At 41.5% G+C, this 21119-nt stretch overlaps 1 protein-coding gene across 1 annotated transcript in view; it reads right to left on the reverse strand.

Annotated features, from left to right (window-relative positions):
- Nucleotides 1–12136: 12136 nt before the first annotated feature.
- The window catches only part of Gen1 (GEN1 Holliday junction 5' flap endonuclease), a 35506-nt gene continuing 26523 nt past the window's right edge, over nt 12137–21119 (reverse strand). The window contains 4 exon segments of the mRNA XM_050141813.1: nt 12137–14166; nt 15211–15354; nt 18521–18582; nt 20737–20867. Coding sequence (XP_049997770.1) covers nt 12851–14166; nt 15211–15354; nt 18521–18582; nt 20737–20867 — 1653 coding nt within the window. The 3' untranslated portion in view covers nt 12137–12850.

Consider the following 21119-nt stretch of genomic DNA (forward strand, 5'->3'; position numbering starts at 1 on the left):
GGGATCAACCTACCCATGGACCCAGCAATACCACTCTTGGGAATATACCCAAGAGAGGCCTTATCACACAACAAAAGTATATGCTCTACTATGTTTATAGCAGCATTGTTTGTAATAGCCAGAACCTGGAAACAACCTAGATGCCCTTCAATTGAAGAATGGATGAAGAAAGTATGGAATATATACATATTAGAGTACTACTCAGCAGTAAAAAACAAAGACTTCTTGAAGTTTGCAGGCAGATAGATGGAAATAGAAAACACTATCCTGAGTGTGGTAAGCCAGACCCAAAAAGAGGAACATGGGATGTACTCACTCATATTTGGTTTTTAGCCACAAATAAAGGACATTGAGCCTATAATTCGGGTTCTTAGAGAAGCTAAATAAGAAGGAGAACCCAAAGAAAAACATATAGGCATCCTCCTGAATATTAGCCACTTCTGATTTCTATCCTACTAAGTGCAACCTTGGGGCCTATCTGAGCTGTGCATAATGTGCTATGCATAGCATCATTCCTTTGGGACAGACGAGCATCTACTTCTTTCCCAGAATGATTAATTCAGTCAACATATGGCACACACTCCCCACAAACTGTAACTCCAACTGTATTAGAACCCACTATGTCCTGGGGTCACTCAGAGAACCAGGGCAGGGATCTTACTGTCTAGAGCAGAAGTCCTAGTATGTTAGAGACAAGTTCCAACTAGGCAACAAAAATCGTGTATATCTCTCTGGTGAGGATACCTAAAGACATGCCTGCTGAGGTTCTAAAAGTTTTGTGCAACTCTAAAAAGCCTAAGGGATACTGCAAGAACTGGTAGCAAAGTTGGGTGCTTTCAAATAAGAGAAAGTTGCTGGGTTGCAGACAAGCACCATGATCAGCTAGGGTGGATGAAAAACATTGTTGTAAGCAGGTCAACCAATTGCTCCAGAGTGGGTAAGAACAAGAGGCAGAACTGTCCCTGGAGGATAGACAGGTCAAAGGCGACTCCTAAGACACAGCTGAAAAGCGGTCCCATGATAGACCCTGTGATGTCAGTGAAGATGACGGCATAACATTTCGGAGCACAAATGGAGTCAGGTATGTATAGAGAGTCAAGATAAATACCTTGGGAGAAATGGGTTATGGATTCTGAGAGAGTGACTGGGTTTAGACCAGGGCTGACATCATGAGTCAGACTGGAAGCCATTGGGCCACCAGCATCTATTGTCTGTGTGATGGACCACAGCATCAGCATCAAAGTTGACACAGAATCACCAAAAAGAGAAGGTTTGTGGACACCCAACCCACACCCAAGTGTGCCTCCGTATATGAAGGACAGACAGCTCTTGTTTTTGTGCTTGATTTTCCTGGAAGGTTTTATCCCCATGGGGCTGGAGTCCAGGGTAAGAGAGCAGAAAGAATGCCTGCCTGGGTTGCCAGCTGTCCCCCTCTCCCCCTCCCCCAGCTGAGCCACAAACCAAAGGAATTAACCCGCAGCTACAGTGGGGGAAGGGAGGCTAGCCTCCCTTGTGTTGGAGATGAGAAAGGAGTGGGGAACAGCCTGCAGAAGCTTTGAACCTGATCTCTCAAGCTCAACAGGAATGTTCTGCAAACCTCAAAGACTCTTATGGTTCCTGAGACTTGGCACTTCTAAGCCTCTCTCTTTGGGAGTGTGTGTGGGGGTGGGGGTTGGGGGCTAGGGATTTTCTAAGGAATTTACAGAGTGCTCTGATGTCTCAGGAGAGTGCCAGGAGAGGCTAGTGGGCTGGTGAGTTTTGCTTGTTCTTTAGGGGAGCCCACTTGGGTCAAAATGTGACGTGGGTGCTTGTGAATGCAAGAGAGTTTGGATTACAAACTTGGCTTCGCTGAGTCGGCTCTTTGCTCTCAGAGTAGAGGTACATTTCACCCAGCACCTGCATAATGGCTTTGCTATAGTCACTTGAGTTCTGATTCTGCCTCTTTATTTTTTTCTCAACCAGAGCTCAGCTAGGCCACAAGATAACAGTGGCTTGCTCCTCACTGGTTTGCACTGAGGAGTGAGGCAATGCCCAGCCCGCCTAGGCTTTCCTTGATGTGCCTTGCTCTTTTCCCTTCAACTTTAATGAATCAGATCTGTAGGATCATAAATGTGACCGACCCTCAGGCCATTTGTCTAAACCTGCTTCCTCCATGGCATTCGTGATTGGTGATTTCCTCGGGAATCCAAAGGTCTGAGGCTTAGTTTGTTTCTGGCAGGCTGTCTTAAAAAGAGACTCCGTCCTGTAGATTGGAGGGTTTGTGGACAACGCTTGCTTCTTACATCTAAAACGTGCAGCTGCTGGGCGCAGGAATTTGTGCGAAAGAAAAGCAGTCAGAGCCCAAGAAGAGCTGCAAAGGAAAAAGACAGCTGCAAGCTTGTCCGCGAATAAATCAGACGGTGACGTTTATTGGGCTATTTCCAGAATGATATCAGCAAGCGCCTGGAATGCAAGACTACCTTTTCCCGGAAGGATTTTGACTAAGGAGGCCAGAATAACCAGCCTTGCCTATTGAGACTAGCCCGGTTTTGTAGGAAGGCCACAGATTTGGAGGCACACAAACTCAGGGCTAGTCCTGTCTCCTCACTTACAAGAGCTTTGAGATGAGTTATTTAACCCGAGCTTCATTTTCTATACTTAAAAAAAAAAAAGATGCTATAATATGAAGCACACATAGTGATTGAAAGTGTTGGGAAGTGAGAAAAGACCTTGGTAACTAGATGGCATTTGCTGTATTTGGACCTGGATGGAGATACCAGGAATCTCTGGACCTGGATCATCATTTCTTAAATGGAGGTGGGGGAGGAAAGGCCAGCCCTTCCTGGCCTGGAGGGTGGCTAGAGAGGAGAAAGATCAAAAGGCCTATAAATATCTGTCAAACTTTAAAATGCAAATTCCCTGCCTGTGGCCCAGTTGGGACTCAATCTTTCATTATCACCTTTCTGGGAAGAAGCACCAAGGGAGGAGGCTGGGGGGGGGGGGAGTAGAGAGGAAGTAGGGTGGAAAGTAGTCTTGCCCTACTTGAAGCATTTTGGTTGAGGATACCATCATTTTGTAGGCAAATGTGGATTATGTGATAAACGTTCCATCCAAATTAGACCTAGAAATGTGGACAGAAAAGAAGCTAATTGCACATGGCTTTCTTCGCAAATAGATTGTGGTTCTCTCAAGTAGAAGAGACTGTGTAATCCTTAAAAGAACTCTTTTTGGGACAGGAGAAGGAGGGTTGAGACAAGGTTTCTTTATGTAACCCTGGCTGTCCTGGGACTCACTATGTAGACCAGACTGGATTTGAATTCACCGACACCCTCCTCTGCCTCCCAAGTGCTGGGATTAAAGGCATGCATCGGTATGCCTGTATTTATCATAACTCTTATAATATGCACGGTTCTTGGTGTTCCGCACATGCCGAGGGTCTGGTGAGTGGATGGAAGGACGAATGGAGAAATGGTGAATGGATATGTAGATGGGATAGATAGGAGAAGGATGGATGATCGATGGCTGGAGGGTGGAGGAACGGGTCATGGCTAAATGATGAATGGTAAACGGATGAATAGATGCTGGGGGCTTAGGTGGTAAGTGCATGGATGGAGTGATGTACGTTAACCTTAAGCCGGTCTCAATAGTTGGTGGCTACTTCTCAAGCACCCTCCACCAGGCTTCACTGGAAACATGTCAGCAACGATCCTCAAGAAGAGCAGTGCGGTCCTCTGAGGAAGTCTTGGATGAGCACAATCTCCTCTCCAGCGTTCCGATCAGTTAGTTTCATATCCTAGCATTGTATGATGCCTCAGGGAAGCTTTGGCCTGACAGTTTTCCTCAATTTCTGTAGAAAGTGAGGAACTTGAAGGAAACCCCACAGAGGAGACCTCTGAGAATAAAAAGGTCAGTAAACACTTGACTTCTTTCACTCCTGCATAATACTTTCCAAATCACGAACTAACTCATAGTACTCATTTTGCCTAGGTTCTGTGTAGAGGTGATTGTCCTCTCAAGAAATGCTACACGTTAAAGCGAGGTGCGCGCTAAAGGGAATTTTTTCCTAATGCCTGGATAGGACAAGTGAAAATCAGCTTGTTTGTCCTTAACACATAATTGAGAGGGACGAGCTCCGGCTGTTAGCAGATACAGGAAGGGAAGCAGAAGCCTCGGGAGACCTGTCAAGGGAGGCCCTTCAGTAACAACGCTAGGGTAATTAATTATTCAGCCCGCTGCCTCCTGGGCCTAAGAAAGCGTCCTTCAGTCTGTTTCACAGGATGTAGACCTGCCTGTGCCAAGTCTTTTGACACTTCTTCTGGAACTACCGCAGCTGTGAAGTGGGGCCCTGAGGAGGCTTAGACCAGAGATGTCTGGGTTTGAAGAGCCTTGTAAAAATCAGCTGCCTGCCCCCAGACAGTTGGCTACCACCTTCAGCTTAACAGAAACTGTGAAGGGCTGGCAGTCTATCTTCACAGAGGTGGTCTGTAAGCCTTTCGTGGTTACATTTGGATTCAAAGTATCTAGGGCAGCCCTTCCTGACCTTTTCCCCAGTGGGAAAGGTGGGACTCTACCCAGTAGTACTTGAAGCTTTGAGTTAGAATGATAGAAAACTTAAGTCTTTTGTTAGATCCTGGAATAGAAAGTTGTGTTTTTTTTTTTAAACCATTTTGAGGTGGCAGCAGGGGCAGGGTGGTGGTGGTAGTGGTGAAGATATATCAAGTCTTGGCACAAAATTGTGCCAAAGATGATCATACACTTAATCCCTGCAGAGAGGGTCTCTTTGGTGTTTTTCAAGACTTCCAAATATTGTAAATAATAATACTACTAATACTATTACTACTACTACTACTAATAGCAGCTACAGAAGGGCCATTCAGCTGCTGATGACTCTCCACTGCCAAACCAGCAAATTTTATCCTTCCTGGAAATAAAAAACGCTATCCATTGACAGAAATAAAGATCACAGTTTTGGACTCCAATCGTATAATATCAAGTCTTACAGATTGATTCTGTAGCAAGTCCCTTTAAGGCAATGTGGCAAGTCCTTTGAATGAGGCCAGTGCAAGCTGTTAGCTGATAAAAGGTGTTTCTGGCTAAGAAGTGGATAAACACAGCCACTGCCATGTAAGTCCGAAGATGAGAGCAAGTGCCCTAGGGACGTCTTACTGAAGCCCTTTTACCCCTATGTACGATAGAGCAATGGGAATAGACATTGATTTAGTACCCCAGAAAGCATCTCCCAGGGACACCTTGAAAGCAGTGAAGGTGACTAGTGACCAAGCCAAGGGAGGGAGCCATCCGACGGTCTGGTCTTTCTGTAGACAAATTGAAGAACTAAGACTCTGAATTCAACACTAGTTAGAGGCCCAGCATCCACTCACCGAATGCTTTCTGTGCGAGCCCCTCTGTGGATGCTAAGGATTCGGAAACACTAGATGCTTGGTGTAGTGTGGGAAAGAAAATACAAGTGAACCCCAAACCATTTGAGGTAACACCTCAAAGGTCTATAAGGAATAGCAAGGACTCGGAGAAGTGATGCTTTTTGTTGGAGGAGATGGTGTTTACACGGAGTCTCCCAAAAGTCAGTGTGTTGGTGAAGTAGAAATGGCATAAGGAAGGTACCAACTCCTGTCCAGGGCTCTCAGGGACCTCAAATCACATTTCATTCCAGCATCTGAGAGGGCAAATGGAAACATTTTTAAAAGACAGATGTTGTATTCATGGAGGCCTGGGTAATTATCTTGGAAATACAAAGAGTAAAGTCTGCTCGGAATGAGAAGTTGTTCCATTTGAGCTGATCCTCAAGGGGTAGCGTCTAACAAGCTGTTAGGGAAGACAACACATCTCATGAGCAAAGACGACATCTGCACAGTAAATAACAAGTGTTCTTGGGTGGCTAAAGCTGACATTTACAGCAGAGCATACCTCATACTGAAACTAGAGACTGTCAGTCTTTTTTTTTTTAAAAAAAAGGATTTATTTATTTATTGTCTATACAGTATTCTGTCTACATGCATGCCTACAGGCCAGAAGAAGGCACCAGATCTCATTACAGATGGTTGTGAGCCACCACGTGGTTGCTGGGAATTGAACTCAGGACCTTTAGACGAGCAGGCGGTGCTCTTAACCACTGAGCCACCTCTCCAGCCCCCGTCACAGTCTTTTTAGCTATGCTGGAATTCCTAGGCCACCTTCTACAAAATAAGTATATTGCTGATATAGGCTCCAGTGGGTTATGAGGTAATGCACACAATAATAATGACTGCACCAAGCAATTTCCTAATATTCTGTGAACACAAAACTTTAAGTTTGAATTATAATTTGTGAAATGAACAATAAAACATCACAAGCAAACAACTGCACATTAGTGCAAAGAATGGCACAGGCTGAAGACAGCAGCAGAATTATACTGAAAAGTCAGGAAGGACATGTAGGCTATATCTGAGTTTAGAAACATAGTTACAAACACAGGAATCTCCTTCTCTAAGTAGGGAATCTCAGTTCTAGCTTTCACTTTAGGATTTTCCTAAATTAAAAAAAATTATGTGTGTGGGTATTTAGTCTGCACTGGGTACACTCCTGGTGCCCCTGGAGTCCAGAAAAGAGCATTTGGTCATCTGGAACTGAGGTATAGATGGTTGTAAGCTGCTCTATAGGGGCAAGGACTTAACCAAGTCCCCTGGAGCAACAGCCAGTGCTCCTAACCACTGAGTGGTCTCCCCAGGCCAGCTTTAACGTTTTCTAACTGAATGGCCTAAATGAATTCCTTTTTAATTTTTTAAAAATGATTTATTTTTATTTTATATGCATTGGTATTTTGCCTGCATGAGTGTCTGTGTGTGAGTGTCAGACTCCCTGGAAGTAGAGCTACAGACAGGTGTGAGCTGCCATGTGGGTGCTGGAAATCTAGTAGCCCACGCCCTCTGGAAGAGTAGCCAGTGCCCTTAAGCATTAAGCCATCTCTCCAGCCCCCAGAAGTTCCTTTTAAACCCACAGACACACCACCGGTTGCCACACAAAGTCTAAGAGCTTTCTAGGGAGTTGGGGATAGTAACTATGTCGAGTGATTAGATTAACATTAGTTACCAATGGTATTTCTGTAAATACACTGATCACTTCCAGAATTATAACCATAGCTCAACTCTCACATTCTGTAGATTCCTTTTTAGGATGCTAACCCAGTGAGCTTCCTTTTTCTAGGTATTTCTACCTCACACTCCCTAACAGAGGACTACTCAGAGGCAATGTTTGGGCTCTGTTTAGCTTGAAATTAAATCTATGTGTTCTTCCAAATGATACTACCTGATGTTTATCATTTATTAAGTGCCCCAATGTGCCAATGGTGACGGTTAATTTACAGAAATTAAAACAGCCTTACAGGATTCATTTATCATTCTATCTCTGGGGCCTAGCAATGTCGGCTACATAACAGATGTGACAAATATTTCAATGAGCCTCAGAAAGGGAAGGAATTACCTGGGGAAATCTGTAGCAGAAAAGCCCTTGAAACCAGACATATACAAAAAAAGTATTTATCATTGTCGCGTCCCAAAAAGAAATCTCCCTTAATATGAACTGTGGAAAATGAACCCTTGAAGGGTCCAAGAACAAGAATATAGAAATGTAGATTGCAGAAATAAAGAAACCTAAAGTTGTAAACCTAGGAGAATGAGAGCAGACTGTCAGCAGTGTTCTCAACAGCTTAAGGATTAACTCGTAACAATGGGTTACTCCGCTTTACAACCCCTAGCTCCATTTTCAAGGCCGAAGCATCTCTCTGCAAACTAACTCTTAGGAGGTGGCTATACATGACCTCTGGATTATGCATCATCCCTGCTACATGAAACTGGCAGCATCAAAGGGGAGAGCACAGGGCTTCAGTAAACACCACCTGGAAAGATCAGGGGGACAGCAGATTAAGTACAAACATGAGTTTAACTGAAAAATTGTTCATGAAGATTTTAAAGTAAGGCAATCTGTATCTGAATTTTGATGTGGGAGTGTCATATATCAATCTGTTGATTTCATTGGTTAAGCAATAAAGGAACTCCTTGGCCCTGATAGGTTAAAAGATAGGTGGGAGGAGAAAACAGGAGGAAGAGGAAGTGAGGTCAGACTCTGCGCTGCTTCCAGAGGGACCGGACAGCCGCCATGCTCTGCTCTCCCAGGCAGCTGCAACCCATGATGGACTTAGGCTAGAATCTTCCCGGTAAGCGCACCTTGGGGTGCTTACACACATAAATAGAAATGGGCTAGTCCAAGTGCGAGAATTAGCCTGTAAGGGCTAGAGTTCATGGGCCAAGCAGTTCTTAAATGAATACAGTTTGTGTGTTGTTATTTCGGGGCATAAGCTAGCCAAGCGGCTGGGGTGTTGGGGACGCAGCCCCGCCGCTTCTTATTTCAACAGAATTTTACCTCGAGATTGTAAAAATTCCTTTGTTCAGACTTGTTTAGGCTTGGTGCCCCTTACTATAAAAAGGTGAGTTCAGAAACTGGCCTTTGCCACAGCCTTACAAACCCATCTCTGGCTGAAGTCTCAGTTAGCTGATAAGCTTATTGTGCCCCACGGTATTTTTTTATTTTTATTTTTTTCTGGAATAAAGTTTGCTTCTGGTTTATTAGACGTGGTGGTCTGTCCCAATCACTGTGCAACAGCCTTGTGGACCCAACACCCTAAGAACATCAGACTGACCTCGGGAAACCTATAGTAGATATGTCATAGCAGGCTTAGGACACAGGAAAGAGGAGGAAACCAATTTCCAGGGCCCAGGTAGCTAGAGGCATATTTTTTCATAGACAACCCAATAAAAAGATGGACTCATGTATAAACAATAGTTCATGAGGGAAGTCTATGCACAGGTGTCATGAGCCTATCAGCAGGGAACTACAAATAGAAGAATTTGAGTAATAGCCCAGACAACAAAAGACACCAGGAAGAGGAAGTGAAAGCTGGTGTCAGACTGTATAGACCAATGTCCACAGAAGATTTATAAGTAATCCAGATGAGCCATTCCTAACCTACTTTGTTGCCTTCATTTCATAAAACCTCAGTGTTGAGAAAAGCCTCTTCACCGGCACAAAGAATTCCAATCAAAGCAAACGACACCAAACTAAGATGCCCGTGTTTAATAAATGCTGCACTCAGGGGAGCTGGGAGAACATGGCGAGGGAGAGAGAGGCACAGAGGGTTCATCTTTTCCCAGTTGACATAATGACTGAGAAATTTTTCATATGCTTATTGGCCAATTTTTTATATATTCTTTGGAGCAATGTCAATTTAGGTATTTTGCTTATTTTTAAAATTACTTTTACTACTGAATTGTAACAGCTCTCTGTACAGGTCCTTTACAGCTATAATTTTTTTTAAATGTTTTTTTCCTCATTACACTCTCATCACTTTCATTGTCATTTGAAACAGATTTTGATAATATCCAGTTATTTTATGCATGTGTCTCAATGTCCTAAAAAGCCCTTGCCTAACCAAAGGAAAAAAAAACCCTCAAAGATTTTAGCCTCTTTTCAGAATTTAAATTATGTATATATGGGTGTGTGCACATGTGTGTAGGTACTTGAAGATGTCAGTTTTGGATCCCCTAGGCCTGTAGTTATAGGTGCTTGTGAATTACTGATTCTAGTTCTTTGCAAGAGCAGTTAAGCACTCTTACTTGCTGAGCCATCTCTAGCCTTCAGCCTATTTTCTCCTAGTTTTAGATCTCAAGTCATTGATCCATTTTGCATCTTAAAACATACGAAGGCAATCATGCCTCCATAGGACTGCTCTTGTAGATCCCAAGAAGGCCCTAGCCCCAGGATTTCACTCTTGTATTATCTACCTCGATCATCATGCTAGCCAGTGTGAACAGGCCAGAGTGATAACTACCTTTAAGGTCCCTTTGACACATGCCTCTCTGCCCAGTAGACTGTGGTGTCTTAGGAATAGAGTGAAAGAACCCACAGTGATCTTAAGGCCAACCAAGTTTGTCCCATGGAAGTTCCCACGACATGGAAGAATTGTTCTAAGATAAGCCATCCATGGCTTGCCTTGCTTTTCTTGGTTGACTCGTATTCACTGGAATCTGTCTAACCTGGACCATTGGCAGGTGAGATAAGGCCAGCACTAAGAAGACTGACCCAGTGTTCAAATCTTCTCTTCCTGGGGCAGAGGTGGGAACTGCCTTGAATGGAGGCATGTTGCCCTCCTACAGAGCAATGATCGATAGGGTTCCACCTGTAGAACACCTGCACCCCTCAGTTAATTATCCTAAGTTTTTCATAACTCTCTTTTCTCCCTTGAGGTCCCTCATACCTGAACTCGCTCCTGCTGCATTTCTGATCTGGACCTCTGCAGTATCTAGAATGTCTCTGCAAACCTAGTCTGCTAAAAAAAAAAAAAAAAAAGGATCATTTGTTTCCATCTTAGAAAAATATATAGAGCTTCAATAGTCTTAAGAGTCTTTCTAGCAGAGGTAGTCATGGACAGGAAAGAGAACCTAATCTGCATGTTCTCTCCTTATCCAGCATTACTAACATGCAAATACCAGTCTTGTCTAATGTCTTATAACCACTGCCTCACACGCTCAAGGGTCCACCTATTCTAAATAAGGTAATTTCTGCACTCTTCTTGGTTAAGAGAGCAAAAATGGGGCAGACTGAACCAGGAACCCGAAACCAGACAATTCTATTCCTACCTCTGCGGTCCACCAGTTGCATGGCTATTTGGTAATGATCTGGCTGTGCCTCAAGGATATTATAGACCTAGTTGTGTGCATTGTATTAGCACCTAGCAGATGACAAGTGTCACTGTCACCCTCTCCCCACAACTGGCAATCCATGCATGCATCAAGCCCTAGATCTGAAATGTTGCTGGTTACCAATATAGGTCAGTAGACATTTGAAGAATTTATCTACTAGGAGTACTTTTGCTACTGAGTGTACTTATAAAAGGAAAGACAAAAAGGCAGGGTATTAAATGTCATTCTTATGGGAACATCCAAAAGTTCTAGCAGCATTTGAGACTTTCCTCCACTGAACTATTTTCATACTGGTTAAAGAGCAATTGGTCATACATGTGAGGGCACATTTCTAGTCTCGAGCCTGTCCAACTGATTTAACACTTATCCACACTTCTACCCTTATAGCAGTACAACAAATTATACAGCTTGGTAGTAAACTATGACAGCAGGAAGGATGAATTCTCCAATTTTCACAAGATTTGTTATTTTGTTAAATTTCTATCTGAGTAGTGAAATCAGCTTGCCATGTTCTGGGGGAAACAAGCATGGAATTCATGGGACTGGATTGAAACCAAACCATTTGTTTGTTTTTCCACACAGGGTTTCTCTGTGTAGCCTTGGCTGTCCGGGGACTCAGAGATCCGTCTGCCTTTGCCCAAGGAGTGCTGGGATTAAAAGTGTGCACCAGCATCACCTGGCAAAACTGAGCAGTTTAAACGGCTCACTATGCGAAACCTTCTGATCCAAGAATTTGAGATGTCTTTTTCTTTAGACTTTTTCTTTTCATTCACTGTTTTTCACTATTAACTCTAAGCTTTGCCATCTTTATTATGTTCACTTTCTTTCTCTCCTTCCTTCCTTCCTTTCTTTTTTTTTTTCAAGACAGGGTTTCTCTGTATAGCAGTTCTAGTTGTCATGGAACTTGTTCTGTAGAGCAGGATGGTCTGGAACTCAGAGATCTGCCTGTCTCTGCCTTCCAAGTGCTGGGATTAAAGACGTGGTTACCAAATCTGTTTTATCATCATCATCATCATCATTATTATTATATGTTTGAATGGATTGCTAAGATCGTCTACTTTCAGACTCCGGTCACTTACAAACAGCTATGCTGTTTCTTTTAAAATCCAGATGCTTCTAGAATTTTTTAGTACAATTTATGCAAGACTCAGTATCTGTAGGGACTAAAGTCAATATAACATACAAACTAATTTTAAAGCAAAAGGGAACAGTTTTGTACATTAAAAACAAATCAGACAAACAGAAATATAAGATCCAAACTAGAAAGCAAAGGCGGGACTCACACTCTTCCTATGTGTGTGTCCTGTGTCATCCTTTTGGTTTCATACCTGGTTATAGAAGCATTCTCCACCTGCAGTGCCCGTGCACTTCCGAATGCATGGAAGAAACAGCTTTGCTTACCCAGATTTTATAAACACACTTTACTCCACAGCATCCTCTTTTTCCATTTTCATGTCTCAAACATGACATTATTAAAAGTGAAAGAACATGCTAATGGTGCTTTAGCATGAGGAGAAAATACAGTCATTAGGAAGGCCCAATAGAAGGCACTACAATACAATTACAATGTGTTACCCTCTTGGGAATAAGCTAGACTGTAACAAATGCTTTAGAAGCTTACATAAGAAGAAATAAAAATGATAGTGCATTTACTCTATCAAAGAATACACTAATATGTTAAAGCTAGATAATAATCAGTAAGGACATTTCAAGAATGGTAAAATGCTCTAAAATATACAATATTTGAAGCTGTCACCATATTTTGTAATCAAAGTTTTTCTATAATCAAAATCAATCAGCTTTTGTAATCAAAATCACAATTTTTCGAAAAAAAAAAAAAACCACTTTGCAATCAAAGTTTTAACTGTTTTCTTCCTTAGCTAACTCAACTCAGACTGGCCTAAAACTCTCCATATAGCAGAGGATGACACTGAGCTCCCAATCTCGGGGCTCCATGAACCTCCTAAGTGCTGTGATTAGACACGAGCCACACATGGCCCCTAACACTGTAGATTACACTGATTACAGCGGCACACAATCATGTCCATTCTCTGCCCAACATGAGCTGGACTGCACCGCCTGGCTTCTGCTAACACTGACAACGTTCAAGTGAATTAAACTTAGGTATGATAAAATCCACTGGAAGTGCTCTGGAGCCTGAGTTTTAACCTCTGGCATAAAGGGAGAGGACTTTCCGAGCAGGCAGCAGAGCCCTCATCTTTTACATGACAGTGTAGAAAACTTTGAGTCCTTTTCGCTGGATCGGAAGACCAGTTTTCTCCATCTTCAGCTGTGGAGTAGGTCTTTGTATGGAGTTTGGTTTCTTCAGCATCGACTTTAGGATTTCTGAGTGTGTCTCTGACCTGGGCTAGGCTGAGCTTCTGAGAACTGGGTTTCAGTTTTGGAGCAGTACACTTAGTTTTCCAGGATACTGGAGCACTTTCGTCATCTGAGGAATCTCTTTTGAGGCAAACACTATTCTTCACAAGGTTCTTAGCAGTTTTCCCAACAACTTTTGGATTATGAGGTAGAGCAGAATTTGAGAGCCCAGCTTGAAGACTGGAGGTCTCTACTGTTCTGTTCTCAGAATCAGGTATGGAAGCATTGACTGTAGAGTTCCCTTGAAGGAGTTCGTTGTCAAGTCCTTTCAAGTTTTTGGACTCTTTGTGCAGTATTCCTGGAAATTCCTTTGAGAAATTTGATAAACAAACAGAGCTACTGTCAGTAACACAAGAGCCTTTTACTTTTAGGTGCAAACTTTCCAGGTTAGCCTCTGCTTGTACACTGTACTGAGGGCATGAGGATTTCATGTGGATTCGTTCCTTGAGAGGCAAATCATGAAGATGTAAGCCAGCGATGGCAGGAAGTAGGCGCTCTGCAGGACTAGCCTTTTGAAGGTCTCTACCCAGCACGTCCTTGTTTGTGGTGCATTGTTCTGATTTCTAGGACAATTGTTCTGGGTGATTTTCAGAGCCAGGAAGGATGGCTGATGACTCAAGTTCCGACTGTAAATCTTGAGACAAAGTGTTCCTTTGAACAGCTGGAGAATTACTAAACGAGGTACCGTCCCAGTCAATGGCACTCAACTGGAGATCGGCAATCGCAGAGATATTATGGGACGAAGAGCTGGGCTGACTCCACTCTGAAACTAAAAAATCACTGACATCTTTAGTTTGCTTTCCAGAAGAAGATCTTGGAGAAGGCATGGAATGTTCTTGCAAATTCAGACAGGGAGCACTTTCAGGGAAAACAAAACTACGCAAGGAGGGAGAAGTAGATTCCTGGGAGGAAATAGGGTCTGGAGAAATTTCCAAATTAATTTTGGGATGATGCTTGGGGAAGACTCCACAAGTAGGTTTTAAAGTCATAAGTGACGGAGAACTGACTACACTATTCAGTTCTGGTAAACTGTTTCCTTTAGGCTTAACTTTCACACCTGAAAAGAAGGAAAAACATAGAATAAATACTCCTTTCCTTAACTTGGGGAAAAAAAAAAGACTCAAGCAAGCAAAAATAAAAACAATACCCTAAACCAAAGAGTTAAACCTGTAATTTATGTAAGTTTTTTTTCCCCCATCTCCACCCAGTACCCGGTACATTCCTGGAAACACTATTAGTTTTCTCTGGGAAATGTCATTATTGAATTACTTCCCTCACTGGATTCTGAGGAATAAAGAAAATGCACTTATAACACAAGATCTATTTGCAGGAGCTGTTCTAAAGCTGATTAGCATTAATGTTACAGCGCACAATTATTCTGTATTTAACTTATCCAAGTTAGTAAACAAAGAGCATGCTGGTGGACTCCCAACATTTTAGTTTTAAAAGGAAGTGTATAAGGCTTGATACGAAATGCAGTGGAAGCACACTTGGCTGGTGTCTGGAAGGTCCTAGGGTGTGGTCGTTAGCAAGGCAGCATGGGGAAATAAAGCATATAAAGAAGCAGAAGCAAGAGCATGGCCCCTACTCTTAGTTTCTACAATACTGGTGTGCGGGAGAATTGTCTGTATTCTGTCAATCATGTTATAAATAAATGCTGATTGGCCAGGTAGGAAATATAGGCGGGAAAACCAGACAGGAAGCAGAAATGATGTAATGAGAACAGGAGAATTCTGGGAAGGAGGAAGTTTATTCTTCCCACTCCTGCCCAGACCACCGAAGCAGCAGGCTGTGATCTGCTCCACTGAAAAAGGTACTGAGCCACATGGCTAACACAGATCAGAAAAATGGGTTAATCAAGATGTAAGAGTTAGCCAGTGAGAGGCTAGAGCTAATGGGCCAACCAGCTTATAATTTATGGAGACCTATGAGTGATTTTCTTTGGGGCTAAACAGTTGTGGGGGACCTGGTGGGGGAACAGAAAACCCCAACAAGAAACAGGACCCTCCATGTTACATTGGTGTGCTACAGAAGCAAGAGCTTGGCCCTTACTCTTGGTTTACACAATGCTGGTGCCCAGCACAAGCTGCACAACACTTACTCTTCTGTTTCTTCCTTTGGGTTTCTGACTGTTGTTTCTGGTAGACAGCAACAACCTCAGGATAGGCTGCTTCAAACAGTGATGCGTCTTCGATGGTAAGGGGACCCAGTTCCCCAGCCTCTGTGTCTTCCACTGCATAATGTTCTAGAAGATTAAAAATACAGCAAAGTAGACAACTAGAGGTTTATGAACTGAAGCTGGGCAGTGGTGGCACACACCTTTAATCCCAGCAACCAACCAACCAACCAACCAACCAACCAAATGAAACAAAACAACAACAACAACAAAAAGGTTTAAAAACTGTTTTCCAAGTAGTTATCAGGAAAACAACACTGTCCAAATATGAGCAGGCAATTCACTACAAATCTTGCTCTACAACATGGCCACTTCTTGGTTTGTTATTTCTGATAATTATATACAGGCATAGAATGAGTCCCGGTCACTTACTACACCCACCTTATCACATTTACTGGATAGCTCTTTTCTCCCTCCTACCCTCGGGTATTTGTGGTTGCTGCTTTTTGCTTATAACAGGTCTTCTTTTAAAATTTTATTTATTTATTATATATACAGTGTTCTGCCTGCATCCAGAAGAGGGCACCAGATCTCATTATAGATGGTTGTGAGCCACCATGTGGTTGCTGAGAATTGAACACAGGACCTCTGGAAGAGCAGCCAATGCTCTTAACCTCTGAGCCATCTCTCCAGTCTGTTATTGCTTTTTAAACTGATTTTATTTTCTTTTCCTAGGAGAGCTAAAAGGGAGATTTCTTTTTAACATTCAAACTTTAAATTCTCTTGTTTCAGAAATAGTAATGTCAGTTGAGAGAACAGAAAACTTTCTTTAGATAAAATGCTAAAATTAGAGACAAGGAATGGGATAAACAATTTCCTAGGACAAAGAGTTTCCTGTGTACCAGGCAAGCTACACCTCCATATTCTCAGGCCTGGTCTTGAATGCCTCACTGTTTTCTACTTCCATCTGTTTTCCTGCAAATTTCATAACTTTATTCTTCCTTAAGGCTGAATAAAATTCTATAGTGTACATGTACTAAATTTTCTCATTATCTAGTCATTTCCTTATAGACATTTAGTCTGTTTCCTTTCTCATGTGAATGCAGCGTCAGTAAATACGTGCGTGTAAGTATCTCTCTGGAAGTGCAGTCCTCTGAGAATTTGCCTAGGGTTGATATAGCTGGGTCCTGTTTAGTTTATTTCCCCCTAATTTCTTTGAGAAACCTCTGTACTAATTTATACAGTGACTGTACTAATTTACACTTCTACCAACAGTCAATAAAGGATTTATCTTTTTCCACATTCTCACCAGCATTTGTTGTGATTTGCTTGCTTCTGACTGGGATTACACTGAATCTGAAAGTGGTTCTAATTTGTACTCTACAGGGGCCTATGGCAGAGGGGGAAAGGCTTTAAGGAAGTCAGGTGGGAGGGCAACTGAACACATAATATGAAAGCAAAAAGGGTAATATTGGAGGTGGAACAGTATAAATGGGGATTTGGAGAAGGGAGAATGTCCCTATGTGAACCAGAAAACATAGTATGTATGAAAATGACATAAGGAAACAGTAGTTTGTAAGTGAGTTAGAAAAAAGAAAAAAGACTTATAAAGAGGATATAAGGTATTGCTTTGACGGATCTGACCACCACACTGTTTTGGTGAGGATGTGGAAGGACTCTAGAAGTCTGGCTAAGCTCTGGGCTGTCCTGTAGGAGCTTAGAAGATAAGAATGCTGAAAGCTGCAGAGGATGGAGGCTTGGCTTCTGTAGTTACAGAGGGAAATCTGAGAGTTCCTTAAAAACTCTCTGGGGGCCATGTGCTATTTTGAACTAAAAATCCATGGTTCTGGTTACTTGGGACCAAAAAATTAGCTGAGATTAATAAGAGACCAGTACCCCTGAAGTGAAACCTTTGTATTACTGGGAAAATTGATGCTGCTTAGCTGGGGATGAGAAATCAGTGGTGATAAAGAAAAGAGAATCATAGAGTAAGATCTTTCGAGAAGTATTTCTTTGGGGCCAACACACATAGTCTGAGTTCCAGAGGTAGCCATGGTTGTTCCTTGTGTGGGCAGCTGGTGTTGGTCATGTGTATTAGTCTCTAGGTGGTTTTGAAGGCATGAAGGGGTGGTCATGGAGAGATGCTGATACTTGGCACTTTGAGAAGCCAAAAGAGAACAAAGGTGCAGCCTTAGTAGCAGTTGAAGGCCCAGAACTGAAGGGGTCATGATACCATGAAGAGAGTCCAGGAAAGGCCACTGGTCAGAGTGTAGGAAACCCGAGTACTGTGGAAGGACTGCCCTGCGCAGCAGCAGCTGGGATGTGGAGCCGGCTGGAGCCTAGGAGACAAGCTGTGTGTGCCGTGGGCTGTGAAAGCACGTTAGGGGAGCCCAGAATATCATGAGTGGGTCCCAAAGTGTGACACTAAACCCTGAACTGCTGGACTTTGGTTTTGCTTTAACCTAACCATGACTGTCCCTGGCTTTTCCCTGATAGAGTAAGGAAGTATTTAACTTATTTTAATTTTACAGGAGCCCACAGTTGAGAGACTTTGGATTTTTAAAGAGATTTTGTAGTTTTCCAGAGACTTGAAATTTTAAAAGAGAAGTTGGATTTATTTTTAAAGAGATGAAACTTTGAAAGCGTTTGAGTTGGTAAAGTCTGTGAACTTTTATGCTTGTATGTCATTTTATATTTTGTTATTTATTAAAATGAGATAGCAGAAAACTGAATCCTGCAAATTTTTCTCCAACCTCCACAGGTACACCATAGCATGCCCATGTGTGCTCCCCCCCTCCCCCACAGGTACCTGCACACAAAAGGATGGAATAAAACTCCATGAATCTCGAGTCATGTCTATTGCCTCTAGCTTGGAAGCTTAGCCAGGTCTTTCATAATTTTTACATTGTAGCAAAAGTACAAATTACTACAGGAACTAAAAAGGATAAAGGAAAGGGAGGAAATATTCTTACAACTCTCTCACCTCAATTGCTTTAGAAACATCTAACTATGATAGTCCAAAGACAGAGCACTTGTGGAAGCAATTTTTAGAGAAATTTGAATCACAACATTTCCAAAATTAATGTCAAAGACATTAAAATTAAAGGCACTTGAGGTTTATCACCTTGATTAGTCAAGATCTATTTAAAATAGGTAAAATAAAACATAGTTCATAGTACATGTGATACTTTTCATGACTTTTCACAAGCATGTATGCTTTCTAAACATTCACTCTCTATTTCACATTTGGATCAAACACCGTAGATTAGACATTCTGTGTATAATGAATACATACCAGGCTTTTCCCATTCTATTTCAAGGCAACGAACTCCATTTCTGATTCGGGGCTTAACAACTCTGAAAAATAAATTTATATACTGAGGTCTAACTGTACAAGCTATTTATAAAATTTTAATTTATACACTTCAATTTCCATCCATATTTATTCTAAGTATAGATATAAGGAATCAATGCCTAGATTCTTTGGACTCTGTTGAATTTCATTGTGAGGCAGAGTTGAAAATTGTTAGATTAACTCAATATATATACATATGTTTTCATTGCATTTATTATTTTATTTGTGAGTGTTTTATATGCATGTATGTAGGTGCAGCAGCTGCATGCCTGATGTCCATCGAGGTCAGAAGATGGACTGAGATGTCTTGGAACTGCACTGACAGATGGCTGTGAACTACCATGTTGGTTCTGAAAATTAAGCTCAGGTCCTTTGCAAGAGTAACAAGTGCTTTTAACCTCTGAGCCATCTCTCTAGTCCCTCAATATTTTGTCATTATTGTGTAGGACTGCTTTTTCCATTTCTCTTGGAAATTCTACTATGTTACAGTATTTTTGTACTTTCTTATTAAATCTTAAATCTTTGTTTTTGAACTTTGTATACTTATTTAGAATTTTCTTATGAAAATTGTTATCATTACTTATTCAATGCAATATGCATTTTATTTATTTATTTATTTTTTGTTTTTTCGAGACAGGGTTTCTCTGGCTTTTGGAGCCTGTCCTGGAACTAGCTCTTAGACCAGGCTGGTCTCGAACTCACAGAGATCCGCCTGCCTCTGCCTCCCAAGTGCTGGGATTAAAGGCATGCGCCATATTCAATGCAATATGCATTTTAATAGATAAATTTAACCCACTTACGTTTATTAGGACTAGTGAGAGTTGAACTCATTCATAAATTTTATGTTTCCTGTTAGCAATGTTTTTCTTTGCTTCTCACTTCCTCCTTCCTATATACTCTTAGTTTGATAGTTTATTTCTTACTTTTACTGTAATTGTTTGAAAGTCAGATATTGTTTTTCTAGTAAAAAAAACATGCCAATACACAACAAATAGAAATAACACTCTCAAAATATGTATTTAATGATTTAAGACTAACACTTAGAATACAATCCAAAATGAAGGGTTTTAGTTTGACATTTATTAATCATTAAAATTATGTGAGTATAATTATGCAGGTGAATAATTTCACCCAGTTCATAAAATTAATGACCAATTTTGAGTTCACATCTTCCTCTGGCTTCACTTTGTGTTTTGATCTATACTTCTTATAGTTTAAAATACTATTCTATATTACTCCATCATTTTGTTTTCTTTGGTTCACTGAAAGAGCTCTTCGTTAAGCCCTGTTCTTTTTATATTTTGTGTACATTTTTATACTTTTTAAGTAGCATGCATTAGAAGTTGAAAGTATGGCCGGGCGGTGGTGGCGCACACCTTTTTTTTTTAAAAATATTTATTTATTTTGTATACAATATTCTGTCTGCATGTATGCCTGCAGGCCAGAAGAGGGCACCAGACCTCATTACAGATGGTTGTGAGCCACCATATTGTTGCTGGGAATTGAACTCAGGACCTCTGGAAGAGCAAGCAATGCTCCTAACCGCTGAGCCATCTTTCTAGCCCGGTGCACGCCTTTAATCCCAGCACTCGGGAGGCAGAGGCATGCGGATCTCTGGGAGTTCGAGACCAGCCTGGTCTACAAGAGCTAGTTCCAGGACAGGAACCAAAAAGCTACCGAGAAACCCTGTCTCAAAAGAAAAAAAAAAAAAAAAAAGAAGTTGAAAGTATGTTAATACCTATGTTGTCTTGAGTGTGAGGCCTGACTATGCTTTTAATTTTCAGGCTTTCCTCTACCTTTGGAAAACAACTAGTATATACTCGGGGAGAAATATTAATACTTCCAGTCAAGTATTCAAGTGGAAACAGTCTTTATTACAAAATTCCTTTTTTAATAGTTTAAAAATAATTTTTTAAAATTTATTTTACATGTACGTATATTTTTACATGCATGTATTTTTGTGCACAACAAGCATGTACAATGCATCAGAAGTCAGAAAAGGGCATCAGATCCCCTGGAAATGAAGTCACAGATGGTTGTGAGCTACCAGATGGGTGCTGGGAAGCAAACCCGGGTCCCCTGCCAGAGTAACAATTGCTCTTAACTGCCAAGCCATCTTTCTAGCCCCAACCATACAGCTCCTTAAACTACATTACCTGATTGGCTGTAGTTGACTAGAGGTTTTTCTTCCAAGTTTTCTTTCTGTCATGTCATAGCGGGTCAAAAGCACCAACAATTTCTCACATGCATAGTGACTGGGCCACTCCATTTTTTGAGCAGTAAATCTCTATAAATACAGTAAAAATAAATATTAAAACTTTTCAAACAAGAAATACTCTCAGATAACATTATCTTTTCTCTAAGAGTAATGCTAATATAGTATTAATGAGAATATTCCCTAAAAAAAGAGCTCCCTAGGGACAATGAAAGAATAATGTGGTTGAGAAGATTCTCTATTCAGATGGCCAGCTTATGTCCAATATGGTGGGTGAAGTGCCTTGACCTTTTAGGCCATTTTTCTATTTTTAAGTGAAGAGAA

This window comes from Alexandromys fortis, unplaced genomic scaffold (assembly GCF_014885135.2).
Source record: "Alexandromys fortis isolate MF-2015 unplaced genomic scaffold, M_Fortis_MF-2015_v1.1 scaffold_30, whole genome shotgun sequence".
In the NCBI taxonomy this organism is placed as follows: Eukaryota; Metazoa; Chordata; class Mammalia; order Rodentia; family Cricetidae; genus Alexandromys; species Alexandromys fortis.